At 48.8% G+C, this 17104-nt stretch overlaps 1 protein-coding gene across 1 annotated transcript in view; it reads right to left on the bottom strand.

Annotated features, from left to right (window-relative positions):
- Nucleotides 1-17104, bottom strand: part of LOC140415004 (prolyl endopeptidase-like) — a 52610-nt gene that overhangs the window by 28636 nt on the left and 6870 nt on the right. The window contains exons 4-7 of the mRNA XM_072501024.1: nt 15083-15213; nt 9039-9248; nt 7580-7701; nt 6453-6558 (exon numbers count right to left, since the gene is read on the bottom strand). Of these exons, the coding sequence (XP_072357125.1) occupies nt 6453-6558; nt 7580-7701; nt 9039-9248; nt 15083-15213 (569 nt within the window). The remainder of the gene's footprint in view (nt 1-6452; nt 6559-7579; nt 7702-9038; nt 9249-15082; nt 15214-17104) is intronic.

The raw sequence follows: 17104 nt of genomic DNA on the forward strand, positions 1-17104 counted from the left end.
TGTGGAGGACATAACTTGGCAATTTTCACATTGCCGGGTAGATGCCAGTGTTGTAGCTGTACTGGAACAGCTTGGCTAGAGATACAGCAAGTTCTGGAGCACAAGTCTTCAGCACTATTGCTGGAATTTTGTCAGGGTCCATAGCCTTTGCAGCATTCGGTGCCTTCAGCCATTTCGTGATGCCACGTGGAGATAATTGATTTGGCTGAAGATTGACATCTGTGATGCTGGGGACCTATGGAGGAGGCCGAGATGGATCATCCACTCGGCACTTCTGGCTGGGGGCATCGGTTTGCACAGAGGGTATGAAGGGTTGGGTAGAGAGCATGAGCTAGTATGGGGTTGGCATGGGTGGGGCATGGGGAGTGTGTGAGGGGTGAAGGGTAAGGGCTGGAGTGCAACTTTGTTTTATTGCCTTTTTAAAAAGTCTTTCACAAAGTGCCAGTGCACCAAGGCAGGCTTTCTATCCAGCCTGCCCCAACACCCAGCAGCCTCCTCACTCTGGAGTCACCTGGCCCAACTCCCAGAGATCCTCGCTACCCAGGAAAGAAAACCCCAGTTTCCAGAACACTTTCTCCCAGGTCAGTTTTACAGAGCTAGGAAACATCACAAGTCTGCACACGTGACCCGGCAGCGAAAACTCATGCTGAGGATGAGAATTATAAAATTGAGGATCCAACGTAGGTCAGGAAGCACAAGGGTGATAGACGAATGGGACTCAAGGGAAAAGGAAACACAGATTGGGAAATGAGCCCTCAAATCATAAATGGAGTGGTTTCAAATCCAGCACTGACAGAAACTTTACATCACAAATGGAGCTACAGATCTGCCATGATCCCATTGAGTAGCAGAACAGGCTCTAGTGGCTGAATGGCCTACTGCTGTTCCTATGTTCATGTTGCCACATTTCCCTTTACTGCAGTCTTCTGGTCTCCCTCGGCAGTTGTTCATATTTTAGGTACTTTCTTCAGAGAGGAGTGGGGTTTAGTTGTACCAGATCTCAAAGGCCTGGCATTGGACATGACATCAGGCCTACAAGTCTTCCAGACAGTGTTGCTATCAGAGGCCCACTCATTTATAGCATTCTGCTGGGTTCCAGCCATGGGAGATCTGGCATACGAGACATTGGGCAGGTACATGGGGGAAGCAACGTTGCCCTGTTAGAGGTGATAAATATTACAACAGGAGAAGGCCATTGAGCCCCTTGATTCTGTTCTGCCATTAAATTGGATCATGGATGACTTGTACCTCAATACCATCTACTTGCCTTGGTTCAATAACCCTCAATATCCTTGGAAAAATGTTATCACTCAGAGAGGTTAGAGCCTGGAATGAACTTCCTGAGAGGGCAGGTTTGATCGAGGTATTCAAAAGGGAATTGGCAAGCTTCTCGAAGAGACATGTAGGCGGAAGTCGCACATTAGGAGGCTCCTGTTAAGTGTTTGATTTTTGGACTTGTTAAAAATAAATCCTTTTTTTTTCTCCAATTAAGGGGCCCAATCCACCTACCCTCCATATTTTTTGGGTTGTGGGAGTGAGACCCACGCAAACACGGGGAGAATATGCAAGCTCCACACAGACATGATCCGGGTCCGAGATTGAACCTGGGACCTCGGTGCCGTGAGGCAGCAGTGCTAACCACTGCAACACCGTGCCGCCCCTGATTTTGGACTTCTATGGCCGGTCTCAGAGGTAGTTTTTGGATGAGCTGGTGTGGGAAGTGGTAAGGAGATAGGGGAATGTTGAAGTCCCAGAAGAAAGGTCTTGGAAAGAAGGGGGTGAGTGAAAGTCCGCCGGCAAGTGTTGCTGTGAGTCCAGCAGGACGAAAGATGGCAGGGGCTGGGTCGTTGGGTGAGGGCCGCTTCCATCACGGTCAAAACTCTGACCGAGGTGGCGGCGGCAGAGTTTGAGAGGTTGTTTGCCAAACATTGGGAGGTGCTTCGAAGGGAGATAATGGCTTTGCTTAAAGGATGGGTGGAGGAGGCGATTGCCCTGATAAAGGTGGCATTGACAAAGATGTAGGCTGAGGTGCGGGAGCAAGGAGAGAAATTAAAGGGGGTGGGGGAGGCACCGTCGCAACATAGATACCAGTTCACTTTGAAGGGTGAGGAGCTGCAGAATATGGCGGAGGTCAACAAAGGACTCAGGGCCAAATTGGAGGCCCTGGAGAACAGGTCAAGGAAGCAAAATTTGAGGATTGTGAGTCTGCCCAAGGGGATGGAGGGCCCGAGGCCAACCGAATACCTTGCCCTCTGAGCCCTCCCTCAAAGCCGAAAGCAAATGAGCCACCAAAGGCGGTCATTGTCTGCTTCCACAGCTACCTCGTGAAGGACTCTGGCAAGGGTCACCACACTAGCAAACGAAGATTGACTAGTGAAGAGGAGTGCGGTGGGGGGAGGGGCCACAGTCATTGGAGCCTGGTGGGACAGGTTTTGATGAACCTGGAAGGTGTGAATGGTGGGGGGAGGGGATCGATATTGGGTGAGATGTTTGGAAGAGGAAGTGCTTGTGGGGATTCTGGGAGGGGCAGGGATCGACGGTAACAAAAGGATGGAGCAGCCTATCTGGATGGGGAGGCCTGGGGTAATGGTGATGGCGGATTGGAGGGGTGGTGGGGGTGGCTGGTGTGAGATCCCAGGTCAGAATGGTGACATGGTGGGGTCAGGGGGACTGGTGGAGAGAGCGAGAGTTTTTGGCTTGCTTGACGAATTTAACAACTGATGTGATGATGCTGCAAGAGACCCATCTGAGGTTGAAGGACCAGACGAGGCTGAGGAAGGGGTGGGTGAGCCAGCTGTTTCATTCAGGGTTTGATACTAGAGCTCAGGGGGTGGCGCATTTGGTGGGTAAGCGGTGAGGTTCCAAATGGAGAAGGTGGTGACGGATCGGGAGGTATGTGATTGTAACAGGTGAGCTGGAAGGTAGGGTGGTGGCATTGGCCAGCGTTTATGCCCCCAACTGAGATGACGTGGGGTTTGTGAAGAGAACATTGTCTGCCATTCCAAATCTGGATACCCATGAGTTGGTATGGGGGTGGGGGGAATTGGAACACGGTGCTGGAGCAGAGGGTGGATAGGCCCCAGCCGTGCTCACTGACCCCGTCTGGTGGGGGGGCTCATGAGGGAGATGGGGTGGGGTTGACCCATGGAGATTTTTACACCCGGGAGACCGGGAGTATTCGTTTCTCTCCCCCGTTCACAAGGTATTCTCAAGGATTGACTTTTTTGTGGTGGGGAAGGTGCTGTTGGCCGGAGTTAAGAGAATAGAGTATTTGGCAATTGTGATCACGGATCACGCCCACATTGGATGGATGTGGTACTAGAGAAGGGGGTGGCCCAGAGGTAGGGGTGGAGAATGGATAAGGGGTTATTGGCTGATTGGAGTTTCTGTGACAAGATGGGGAAGGTGATTGAGGAGTTTGTGGGGTTAATTGCACGGGGAGGTCTCACTGTCGGTGATCTGGGAAGCTCTGGAGGCAGTGGGGGGGGAATCTTGTTTAAGGCTAAGGTGGATAGGGGAGAGGGAGGAACACCTACGGTAGATGGAAGAGATTTTTGAGTTGGATGGAGGTATAAGGGGACCCGGAACCAGGGTTCCAGGCAAAGAGGAAGGAGTTGCAGGCGCGGTTCAACCTACTGTCCATGGGGAAAGCGGTGCATCAGTTGCGAAGGGCGAGGGGGGCTGTCCATGAGTAAGGGAGAAAGCAGGGTGCAAGTTGGCAGGTCAGCTTCGTAGGGAGGCCGCGGTGAGGGAGATACTTCGGGATAATACAGGGGAGTTTGTGGTGGCTCCGTAACAAATTAACAAGATGTTTCAGGAGTTTTACAGGAACAAGTTTAGGGAGGCACAGTGGTTAGCACTGCTGCCTCATGGCGCCGACCACCCGGGTATGATCCCAGCCCCGGGTCACTGCCCATGCGGAGTGTGCACATTCTCCCAGTGTCTGCGTGGGTCCCACCCCCACAACCCAAAGGAAAGCCGGGAGGTGGATTGGCCACACAAAATTGCCCCCTGATCGGAAAAAAAAGAATTGGGCACTTTAAATTTATAAAAAAATACAGGGACAACTTGGATCCACCAGAGGATGAGCGGGAGATGAGGGAGTTCCTTGGGGGGGGGGGGGGGGGGGGGGTTAGAGTGCCCAGGGCTGGGTGAGGTGGAGAGGGCAGGGCTGGAGGAGCCGATGCGGGTAGAGGAGGTGAAGGTGGCAATTGGGAAGATGCAGGTGGGAAAGGCGTTGGGACCGGATGGGTTTCCGGTCGAATTTTATAAAATGTTTAAGGATAAGCCGACGCGGGACAGCACGGTGGCACAGTGGCTAGCATTGCTGCCTGTGGCGCTGAGGACCCAAGTTCGAATCCCGGCCCTGGGTCACTGTCCGTGTGGAGTTTGCACATTCTCCCCCTTTCTGCGTGGGTCTCCCCCCACAACCCAAAGGTGTGCAGGGTAGGTGGATTGGCCATGCTAAATTGCCCCTTAATTGGAAATAAATAATTGGGTACTCTAAGTTTAAAAAAGAATGGATAAGCTGACGCCATTGTTGGTGGAAATATTTGAGGACGCGATGGACAGGGGGTTCTTGCCGAAAATGATGGGGCAGGCCTCCAGCTCGTTGTTGCTAAGAAGGATATGAATCCAGTAGAGTGTGGGTCGTACAGGCCCTTATCTCTGCTGAATGTAGACGGCAAGATATTGGCAAAGGTGCTGGCATTAAGATTGGAGGTGTGCCTTCCGAAGGTGTTTGGGGAGGATCAGACAGGGTTTGTAAAGGGCAGACAGCTGTCGTCAAATGTGAGGAGGCTGTTGAATTTGGTGCTGTCTCTGGCAGACGGAGGAGAGTCGGAGGTGGTGGCGGCGTTAGATGCGGAGAAGGGATTTGATCACGTGGAGTGGAGTTATTTGATGGCAGTGTTGGAGAAATTTGGGATTGGGCTGAAGTGGTATGGATGCAGCTGTTGTGCAAGGAGCTGATGGTGAGTGTGCGCACGAATAATATGAATTCAGGGTGTTTTGCATTACACCGGGATATGAGGCACAGCAGACGGGAGAGCTAGGCCTCCCGAATCTGATGTATGATTATTGGGCGGCCAATGGAGAGGAGATTCAGGAATGGAATAGGGAGGTGGGGCTTTGTGGGTGAGGATGGAGGCAGGCTCATGTCAGGGTCGGGGTTGCGGGCGCTGGCATCAGCTCTGCTCCCGATGGCGTCAGGGAAGTATTCAGTGAGTCTGGTGGTGGTGGTTACTCTGAAGGTTTGGAGGCAGTTGTGGTGTGAGGTGCTATGGAGTATAAATGCCTCGATTTCATGTGAAAGGTTGGGGCTGACACAGCTGAAGGTATTGTACAGGGGGCACCTGACAAAATCTAGGATGAGCCGGCTGTTCGAGCGTGTGGAGGATGTCTGTGAGTGATATGGGAGGGGCTCCGCGAACCATGTTCATATGTTTTGGTTTGGAAAGGTTTTGGAGGACGGTGTTCAGCACCATTTCGGGGGGGTTTGCATGTTAATGTGGAGCCTGGTCCCCTCGAGCCAAAGGCGGGGGGACCAGCTGGAGTTTTTGGCCCTGGAAAAAGTGGAATTTGCTCTAGGGGGGTGGGTGACAGGTTCTACAATAGTTCCGGTTTGTTCGTTTTGCATTTTGGAGAGTTGGTTGCCATTGACTGTTGAGGGAGGAGGGGGTGAGAGTTGGGGAGGAGGTATGGGCGGGTGGAGGGTTTAATGTGTTGGGTGGGTTTTGTGTTTGTTGTAAATTGTAAAAATGCTGAAAATTTGGAATAAAAATACTGAAAGAAAAACAAAAGGGGATTGGATTGCTATCTGAGAAGAAAGATTGTGCAAGGTTACGGGGGGAAGGCAGGGGAGTGGGAATGGGTAGAATGCTCTTTCAGAGAACCAGTGCAGACTCAATGGGCCAAATGGTCCCCTTCCGCACTGTGAAGTTTTTGTGATTCTGTGAAATAGAATTAGGTGTTCATGTTCTTAAATCACCAAACGCTAGCACAAAAAGTAATGTTATGATAAGTAATGTTTATGGCATGAGGGGTGGAATACGGAAATAAGGAAGCAATCTTCAGTTGTCCAGAGCCTTGATCGGACCCCTCTTGAAGTAGTGTGTTCAGTTTTGGGCATCGAACCACAAGAAGGATAGATTGGTCTTGGAGGGGATGGAGCACAGATTCACTAGATTGATAGCAGTTGCTGAGGGGCTGAATGCTCTTCACCTGCTCCTCTGTCACATGATGTTAGATGCTGGCTGGGTGAATTAGATCCTGGAGAATTGGGGCCAATGGTCTTTCCTTGTCCTTGATTTGGATCATATCCCTGTATGACTGTTACTGTGAGGGCAGAAGCCAGTGTGACGCTGACAGGGTTTAGCCGCATCAGTTGACTTTGCTGGCACTGCAACAAGTTCTTGAAGCTTGGCCAGTGTCTGGCAGTAGCAGGTACTTACCAGTTATGCCATTTGGCAGCTGGTGTAGATCACAGTACCAGAGCCGGTTCTTGGGCTGACAACCTTCTCGAATAGATAACCCTACATAGCGACCATCATCAGAAACCTAAATGAAAATAAACTGAATGAAAAGCTGCTCAAGGAGTCAACCATTCCAACGGGAAATAATCAGTCCTTTGGGGGCAGATGGAACATTCCTGGTGTTCCAGATGTAAAAAGAGGGGAAAATAGACAGTGTTCAGTAGTATTATGTCCACATCCAATTTATAATTGTCTGGAGCTTTTTGGGGGGTTCCCGCAGAGGGGGGAGGAGTGCACATAACAAACAAACCCTAATTAATTAGTTATTCTTGAAATGCAGTTACTGCTGTTATATAAGTAAATGTTCCAGCCAAATTGCACGCAGTAAGATCCCACAAAAATTAGGTAAACGAGTTGTCACAAATGTACAGCACAGAAATAGGCCATTCAGTCCAACTGGTGTGTGCTGGGATTTATACTGCACACAAACCTCCTCCTTCTTCATTACAACCTAATCTTTCTCCCTCAGGTACACATCTCGTTTCCCCTGAAACGTATCAAAGCAATTCATCTCAACCATTAATGTAGCAGCGAGTTCCATATTCTAATCACCCTCTGGGTAAAGACATCAATCCTGAATTCCCCATTCCATTTATTTGTGACTACCATATGTGTTTGGCCCCAGCAATGACAAAAAGGTAAAAACGACTTGTCTTCGTATAATTCCTGAACATACTATTTTGCCACCACAAAGCAATTCACCACCTATAAATTGCTTTTGAAACCAACAGCTAAATTTAAAGGTCCCACATACAGTAAATGATGCATATGACCAGCTAATCTGAAGGGAATGGTGATTGGTTACCAGAAAAGGCTCATCTTTTCCTTAGAAATAGTGCCATGGGATCTTTTTCATCTACCTCAGGGAACAGATGACACCATGGTTCAATGTCACATCCTCCCACAGCAAACTCCCTCATTACCGCACTGGGAGAATCAGCCTGGATTATGGACTAGAGCCTGTAGAACCCATGGCTTTCTCTCTCAGAGGGAGAGAGTGCAACCCACTGAGCCAAGCTGACATGTTGCCACCATTAATAAATTACCTTGGCTCCACTTGTCCATTTGGGATTATCTGGGTACTCTGCACACAGGATGTCCTGTGACTGGTCAGTGCCAAGCACATGGTAGTAGAGTTTCTGGTGGAGGTTGGATGTGGTTTCAGTGCCTGGAAAAGATTGATCTTTGCTAAGTCACACATTGAACACAACTAAAACACAGCGCATGGCGGAGATCGAGGTACATTACAGAAAGATTCAGACCCATCTCTTGAGAAAAGAAAAGCGTGACAGCTGATTGGAAGAAAGAATGAAAAATAAAAACAGAAGCAATTGAACTGGGAGATTTACAAAGTTTGAAAGGAATAGAGCCAAAATGCTTCTGGAAGCACAACGTGAAGATGATGATAATGGACAACAAACAAAAACACACATTATGAAGCACCTTTTATAACTTCAGACCATCCAAAATTGCTTTAGTCTTTTTTGTCAGAAACATGGCAGCCAATTTGTGCACAGCAAGTTCCCACAAGCAGCAATGTGATAACAACCAGGTAATCTGTTTTCATGGTGCTGACTGAGGAATAAACATTGACCCCCAGGGCACTGGGGATACCTCCTTTGCTCTTCTTCCTAAAGTACCTTGGAATCTATTACATCCATCTGAAAGGGCAGATGGGGCCTTTGTTTGATGTCTTACCCAAAAGTCGGGGATGAGCTATTTTTCATGCGGATAACGTTTCGATACGTGAGGTGCTGTATACAATTTGTTGATGTCACTGTGCAACCAGGGTTGCTGGGATACACTGTGGCAAGCATCACACAAAGCCTGATTCTGTCCTTACAACAAGCTATGTTTATACAATGCCTTTAATGCAGCATAAATGTCCTCAAGCACTTCTCCTTATATCATTAAATTGGTAATTTAAACCAGGGACTTATGCACAAGATCTAGGCTGACCCTTCGCTGCAGTGCTGAGGGTGCACCACACTGTCAGAAGTGCCAACTTTCACATTTAATTGATACCCCATCTGTCTTCTCGGTATATATAAAAGATCCCCCTGCATTATTTTGAAAAACAAAGGAGTTCTTCCCAATGTCCTAATGTCTCCCTTAACTAATATTTATGAAGAATTATCTGGCCTTAATCACATTACTGTTTAAGAGCTTGTTGTGTGCAAATTGGCTGCTGAGTTTCAACAGGAACTGCAGCTCCAAAGTACACCATTGGCTGAAAAGCAGTTTGGAACATTGAGAAATCATGAAAGATGCAATGTAAATTCAAGTCTTTCTTTTTTTGACCAAGTCTCTGGTCACTTGTCCAAATATCTCTTTATGGGCTTGATGTCAAGTTTATTGTTCGACAATTGTTCGAGTGAAATATGTTGGGACATTTTACAATGTCAAAGGCTTCATGTAAATGTAGGTTGTCATTGTTTGTTATGCCACAGTTTCATGGTGTAGCCATCGCACATTTATCTCCGCCCCATTAATCCCGCCACATACCGTCCGTGCTGCCCTCTTGCTCTGGGTAGCGGTTATAGAAGACACCTTTTCCATCGTGAGTCCAGGACAGGCAGCTGAACTTCACCTTTTCCATAGTGTCTGGCAGATCTTCAGGACCCTCAACCTTCAGGAATTTGATTGTGATCCAATCCGAGCCACTCTTACTAAGTCCGTATGCCAAGTACTCATCGTCATCGGAGAATGCCAACACTAGGTGAACAAGTCAGAGGTCAGAAGTCAGGCCTGTTGTTGACTGGTCTAAAGACGACTGGGAGATTTGGAATATTACCCATCTCCCTGGGGCAACTGGGTTTTACTTCATCATAGGAAAAGGAGTAGGCCATTCAGCCCATCCAACCATTTCTGTCAGTCCATTAGATCATGACTGATTTGTAAGTTAACACCATTTACCTGTGTTGTTTCTGTGATCTTTAACATCTGTGCCTAACAAAATTTATAAATCTCAGGTTTACTAAACCACAGAATAAAATTGTAGAACCTTACAGCACTGAAGGAGGCCATTCAGTTCATCATGCTTATTCGAGCTCTTTGGAAGAGCTGTTCAATTTTGTCTCAGCCTTTCCCCTCTAATCCTGCCATGTAATTTCCTGTGAATACATGTCCAGTTGCCTTTTGAAATGTCTTTGGAATCTGATCCAATCACCTTTTCAGGTAGTGTGTTCCAGACCATAATAGCACTTTGTGAAGACATTTCTCCTTATTTCCCCTCTAGGTCTTTTGATTATTAATCACCCCTGGTTACTGACCCTCAAGCCAGATGAAATTGTTTCTCCCTAATGCTCCACCTAAACCCCTCAAATGTGAACATCCCGATTAGGTTTCCCTGTAACCTTCGTGGCTCTATTAAATGATGATTCTTTAAATTAAAATATGTTCAGGCATAATTTAAAACCCACAGGTTATTAACTTTCAGCTGCTATGAGCATAAACTGGTGTTGCCCAATCATGCAGAACATGCAGCGGTGAGTTGGCAGACCAATTTCCAAATGGCTTGGCCTTTCTTTCCCATCGACTTCAATGGGAGTTTTGTATAAAAGTCCAAAATGAATTTGGACCCCACAGAATGGTGGAATGAGCAAGGCTGCAGACAAGACCTCATGGACAGCCAATATGAATTGTAAATTCCTTGGCACGTTAACCCCTCAAATCATCAACCCACAAATCATCAAGAAACATCAACTACAGAGACAGGAAGCGGGAGGATCTTCCAGCCGCTGAACTGCACCTCAACTCCATGTACCTGCCTTTGCTCGATAATCCCTTGATATTTTTAACCTAACAAGTATCTATTGATCAGGGCTGCACGGTGGTGCAGTGGTTAGCACTGTTGCCTCACGGCGCCGAGGTCCCAGGTTCGATCCCGGCTCTGGGTCACTGTCCGTGTGGAGTTTGCACATTCTCCCCGTGTGTGTGTGGATTTTGCCCCCATAACCCAAAAAGTGCTCAGGGTAGGTGAATTGGCCACGCTAAATTGCCCCTTAATTGGAAAAAGAAATTATTGGGTACTCTAAATTTTAAAAAGATATATTGATCACGCATTTGACGAAGTCAAGGATAAGCCGGCTGTGTGAGGGGATAGAGGATACTTGCAAACAGCGTGGGAGGGACCAGGCTAATCATGTGCACGTGTTCTGGTCTTGCCCGAAGTTGCAGAAATTTAGGGGGTGATTTCTCAGCACCATGTCGGCGATCCTACATGTGGATTTGATGCCGGGTCTCCTGGGGGCCATATTCGGGGTGTCAGACATGCTGGAGTTGCAGACGGGAGCGGAGGCAGATGTTTTAGCCTTCATCTTGTTGATCACTCGTAGGTGGGTTCTGTTGGGGTGGAGGTCAGCTTCCCCACCCTGCGCCTCGGTGTGGCTGGGGGATCTCGTGGAGTTATTACATTTTGAGAAGGTGAATTTTGTACTAAGGGAGGCAAATGAGGGGTACCATAAGAGATGGGATTAGTTTACTTTGCATTTTGGAGAGCTAATTGCCTGTTGCCCTCAGTTGGGGGGCAATTTGGAGAGGGGGGTTCGTACCGAGTTTATTGTATTTGTATGTTAAAATGCTAAACATTTTAATAAAATTACCTTTGAAAACTCAGCTTCCACAGCCTTTGGGATGTGTGTGTGTGTGTTTGTGTGTTTGGGGGGGGGGGGAGACAACAAATTCTGAATTTTCACCACCCTTCTTGTGAAAAGATGCTTCCGAGTTTCAACATTGAATGCCTGTCTCCAATTTTAATTATGTGCCTCTTGTTCTCTACTCCTGCAAGGTCAGTATGTACTTCCCCGAGCTGCAGTTCCAGAACTGAAATCAGCACTCCACATGGGGACTGACTGTGCCAATGTAGCTTCTAAAATCATGATTAATACCCCCAACCCTCAAACAGTGGTTAGCACTGTTGCTTCACAGTACCAGGGTCCCAGGTTCGATTCCTGCTTGGGTCACTGTCTGCGTGCGTTTCCTCCAGGTGCTCCGGTTTCCTCCCACAAGTCCCGAAAGACATGCTGTGAGGTAATTTGGACATTCTGAATTATTCCTCAGGGGTGTACCCGTACAGGCGCCGGAATGTGGCGACAAGGGAATTTTCGCAATAACGTCACTGCAGTGTTAATGTACTTGTGACAATAAAGATTATTATTTATTTTCTAATTTTATTTCTTGATTGGATAGTAGCTAATGTAACTCCTCTTATGAAAAGGGAAGTAGAGAGAAAACAGGTAATTTTCAACCAGTAAGTAATGGGGAAAATTCTAGAATCCATTGTCAAAGATTTTAATGTTGTGGAGGAGAATGCTGAGCCCCAGGCTAATAGAATAGATGGCATTGAGGTACGTAGGGAAGAGGTGTTGGCAATTCTGGACAGGCTTAAAATAGATAAGTCCCCGGGACCTGATGGGATTTATCCTAGGATTCTCTGGGAGGCCAGGGAAGAGATTGCTGGACCTTTGGCTTTGATTTTTATGTCATCATTGGCTACAGGAATAGTGCCAGAGGACTGGAGGACAGCAAATGTGGTCCCTTTGTTCAAAAAGGGGAGCAGAGACAACCCCGGCAACTATAGACCGGTGAGCCTCACGTCTGTAGTGGGTAAAGTCTTGGAGGGGATTATAAGAGACAAGATTTATAATCATCTAGATAGGAATAATATGATCAGGGATAGTCAGCATGGCTTTGTGAAGGGTAGGTCATGCCTCACAAACCTTATTGAGTTCTTTGAGAAGGTGACTGAACAGGTAGATGAGGGTAGAGCAGTTGATGTGGTGTATATGGATTTCAGCAAAGCGTTTGATAAGGTTCCCCACGGTAGGCTATTGCAGAAAATACGGAGGCTGGGGATTGAGGGTGATTTAGAGATGTGGATCAGAAATTGGCTAGCTGAAAGAAGACAGAGGGTGGTGGTTGATGGGAAATGTTCAGAATGGAGTACAGTCACAAGTGGAGTACCACAAGGATCTGTTCTGGGGCCGCTGCTGTTTGTCATTTTTATCAATGACCTAGAGGAAGGCGCAGAAGGGTGGGTGAGTAAATTTGCAGACGATACTAAAGTCGGTGGTGTTGTCGATAGTGTGGAAGGATGTAGCAGGTTACAGAGGGATATAGATAAGCTGCAGAGCTGGGCTGAGAGGTGGCAAATGGAGTTTAATGAAGAGAAGTGTGAGGTGATTCACTTTGGAAGGAATAACAGGAATGCGGAATATTTGGCTAATGGTAAAGTTCTTGAAAGTGTGGATGAGCAGAGGGATCTAGGTGTCCATGTACATAGATCCCTGAAAGTTGCCACCCAGGTTGATAGGGTTGTGAAGAAGGCCGATGGAGTGTTGGCCTTTATTGGTAGAGGGATTGAGTTCCGGAGTCGGGAGGTCATGTTGCAGCTGTACAGAACTCTGGTACGGCCGCATTTGGAGTATTGCGTACAGTTCTGGTCACCGCATTATAGGAAGGACGTGGAGGCTTTGGAGCGGGTGCAGAGGAGATTTACCAGGATGTTGCCTGGTATGGAGGGAAAATCTTATGAGGAAAGGCTGATGGACTTGAGGTTGTTTTCGTTGGAGAGAAGAAGGTTAAGAGGAGACTTAATAGAGGCATACAAAATGATCAGGGGGTTGGATAGGGTGGACAGTGAGAGCCTTCTCCCGCGGATGGAAATGGCTGGCACGAGGGGACATAACTTTAAACTGAGGGGTAATAGATATAGGACAGAGGTCAGAGGTAGGTTCTTTACGCAAAGAGTAGTGAGGCCGTGGAATGCCCTACCTGCTACAGTAGTGAACTCGCCAACATTGAGGGCATTTAAAAGTTTATTGGATAAACATATGGATGATAATGGCATAGTGTAGGTTAGATGGCTTTTTGTTTCGGTGCAACATCGTGGGCCGAAGGGCCTGTACTGCGCTGTATTGTTCTATGTTCTATTTTATGTGAGGGTAAGCTGTGGGGGGGATGCAGAGGTCCTTCAGTGTGATTTAAGCGAGTGGGCAAATGAATGGCAAATCACAGAATTTACAGTGAAGAAGGAGGCCGTTTGGCCCATCGAGTCTGCACGGCCCCTGGAAAGAGCACTCCACTTAAGCCCACACCTGCACCCATCCCCGTAATCCAGTAACCCCACCCAACATTGTTGGACACTAAGGGCAATTTACCATGGCCAATCCACTTAACCTGCACATCTCTGAACTGTGGGAGGAAACCGGAGCACCCGGAGGAAACTCACACACACACGGGGAGAACGTGCAGACTCCGCACAGACAGTGATCCAAGCCGGGAGTTGAACCTGGGACCCTGGCACTATGAAGCAACTGCGCCAGCCACTGTTCTACCGTGCTGCCCAAATGCAGTATAATTTGGAGAAATGCGAGGTTATCAACTTTGATAGCAAAAATGATACGGTAGACTATTATCTGAATGGCCATATATTAGGAGGGGGGAAATGTGCAATGAGACCAGGGTTTCATACAGCAGTCACTGAAGGTAAGCATGCAGGTGCAGCAGGGAGTAAAGAAGTTAAATGATATGTTGGCCTTCATGGAGAGAGGATTCGAGTACAGGAGCAGGGATGTCTTGCTGCAATTGCACAGGGCCTTGATGAGACCACATCCAAAATACTGTGTGCAGTTGTGGTCTTCTTTTCTGAGGAAGGATATTTTTGCTCTCGAGGGAGTGTAGCAAAGGTTTACCAGACTGATTCCTGGGATGGCGGGACTGGGACTGATGTACGAGGAGAAATTGAATTGGTTAGCATTGTATTCACATAGAAACCTATAAAATTCTAACATGACTAGACAAGGTAGATGTGGGAAGGATGTTCGCGATGTCCAGAACCAAGGGGTCACAGTCTGAGGATGCAGGGTAGACCATTTAGGACAGAAATGAAGAGAAATTTCTTCACCCAGAGAGTGGTTGGTTTGTGGAATTTGTGAGCAGAGGAAGTTGTTGAGGCCAAAACATTGCATGTTTTCAAGGAGCAGTTAGACATAATACTTAGGGCAAAGGGGATCAAAGGATATGGGGGAAAGCGGGATTAGGCTATTGAGTTGGATGATCAGCCATGATCGTAATGAATGGCAGAGCAGGCTCGAAAGGCCAAATCATAGAAATTACAGTGCAGAAGGAGGCCATTTGGCCCATCGAGTCTGCACCGGCTCTTGGAAAGAGCACCCAACCCAAGGTCAACACCTCCACCCTATCCCCATAACCCAGTAACACCACCCAACACTAAGGACAATTTTGGACACTAAGGGCAATTTATCATGGCCAATCCACCTAACCTGCATATTTTTGGACTGTGTGAGGAAACCGGAGCACACATGGGGAGGATGTGCAGACTCCGCACAGGCAGTGACCCAAGCCGGAATCGAACCTGGGACCCTGGAGCTGTGAAGCAATTGTGCTATCCACAATGCTACCGTGCTGCCCCTCCTCCTGCTCCTATTTTCTATGTTCCTATTGAACTATGCATAGAAAAACGAAAGTTTAATTTAACGTTCCTGAAGGAGAGTAAAATTCCGCAGTAGGAATATAATTCCACCTACTCTGCAAGGCCACGGTCCCATCCTCAGATAGCTTGTTGGGATTCAGAAACTCGCGAGCCTCTCCATCAAGGGAATCCTGAACATACAACACGTACTGGTTCTGTAGCCCAGAATTATGGAAGTAAAAATACCTGAAAAACAGGAACTTGACACTTAGCATGGCTCGACTACATCTTGTGAATATCCTTACCTGTTCATTTTCTTTCTTTGCTTCTGCTCTGCACCTCGGTTCATTCATTAGCTACGAATCTAGAGAACAGGGGCAGGATACTCCCCTACCCGGCGGGGCGGGGGGTTCCGGCGTAATGGAGTGGCGGGAACCACTCCGGCTTCGGGCCGCCCCAAAGGTGCGGAGACAGGCCAAGCCCTCACCTTGAGGGGCTAGGCCCGCGCCGGAGTGGCTTGCGCTCCACCGGCTGGCGGGAAAGGCCTTTGGTGTCACGCCAGCCGGGGCCGAAAGGTCTTCGCCGGGCGACGCATGCACAGGTGCGTCAGCGGGTGCTGACGTCATCCCCGCGCATGCGCAGGGGAGGGGGTCTCTTCCGCCTCTGCCATAGTGAAGACCATGGTAAAGGCGGAAGAAAAAGAGTGCCCCCACGGCACAGGCCTGCCCGCAGATCGGTGGGCCCCGATCGCGGGCCGGGCCACCGTGGGCCAGGCCAGATCGCTCTGCGCCCCCCCCCAGGACCCCGGAGCCTGCCCGCGCCACCTTGTCCCGCCGTTCAAAAGATGGTTTAATCCATGCTGGCGGGACAGGCATTCCAGCAGCGGGACTTCGGCCCATCATGGGCCGGAGAATCAGCGGGGGGGGGGGGGTGCCTGCTGACTGGCGCGATTCCCGACCCCGCCGAATCTCTGGTGGCGGAGACTTCGGGACACGGCAGGGCGGGATTCACGCCAGCACTCGGCGATTCTCCGACCCGGCGTGGGGTTGGAGAATCCCACCCCAGGTCTCAATAAGCTATTTGGTCGCATAGGAACCCTCAGCGGAGCTCAGTCCTGTCCTATCCTCACCTGATCTTACGTGTCAGCCATGGCACAAAGGCCACAGTCTGTCCACTGCATCTGTACGACGCGAGTTCAATACTTGGACATGCGCACACGGGATTGGAAGGTTGGATAACACTCTTTTAGTCAGCATGGACAGAATGGGTCAAATAGCCTCTTTCTATCCTGTAAATCTTTCTGTGTTTCCTTTGCTTTTAATATAAATTTAGGTTACCCAATTATTTTTTTTTCCAATTAAGGGACAATTTAGCATGGCCAATCCACCTACCCTGCACATCTTTGGGTTGTGGGGGTGAGACCCACGCAGACACGGGGAGAATGTGCAAACTCCACACGGACATTGACCCAGGGCTGGGTTTCGAATCCGGGTCCTCAGCTCCGTAGGCAGCAGTGCTAACCACTGTGCCACGTGCCGCCCCCATTTTTCTGTGTTTCTATGTAATTGACACATAATCTAGGCTGACACTCTGGTGCAATACTGGGGAGAAATTTAACAGGTAATCACGGGTGCAATTCTCCGGAAAAAGTGTGATAGCGAGCGAGAATTGCTACGAGCTTCCCGGCGCTTAGTCCAGCGAGGGCAATGCAAATCAACTTAATGAAGCCTTACGGGCGTCTTGCCACAAATGAAGGCTCGTCAGCTGTTTCGCTGGGACTGCGCTCGCCAGCCCCTCGCTAAAAAGGTCGAGCACACTTCAGCTGCACTTGCTCAGTCAACCACAGCCAGCTCGCAACAATGGTGCCGAGTAGACCAGCCCCAAGATTCAGGGGTGCTGACCTGGGGCGGTTCCTGGACGCGGTGAAGTCCAGGAGAGATGCTCTGTTCCCCTGAGGGTCCTGGTGAGTCAGCCACAAGGCAGCCACTGCTGCCTGGGATGAGGTGGCGGACAGCTGTCAGCTCGGGGAGTGTGACCAGGAGGTCAATGACCAACACCGGGCTACACGAGTGAATAGACACCACACTCCCCACCCGCCCAAGGGAGCATCCACCCCCAACTCCCCATGCGACACCCA

Source organism: Scyliorhinus torazame, chromosome 1 (assembly GCF_047496885.1).
Source record: "Scyliorhinus torazame isolate Kashiwa2021f chromosome 1, sScyTor2.1, whole genome shotgun sequence".
NCBI lineage: Eukaryota > Metazoa > Chordata > Chondrichthyes > Carcharhiniformes > Scyliorhinidae > Scyliorhinus > Scyliorhinus torazame.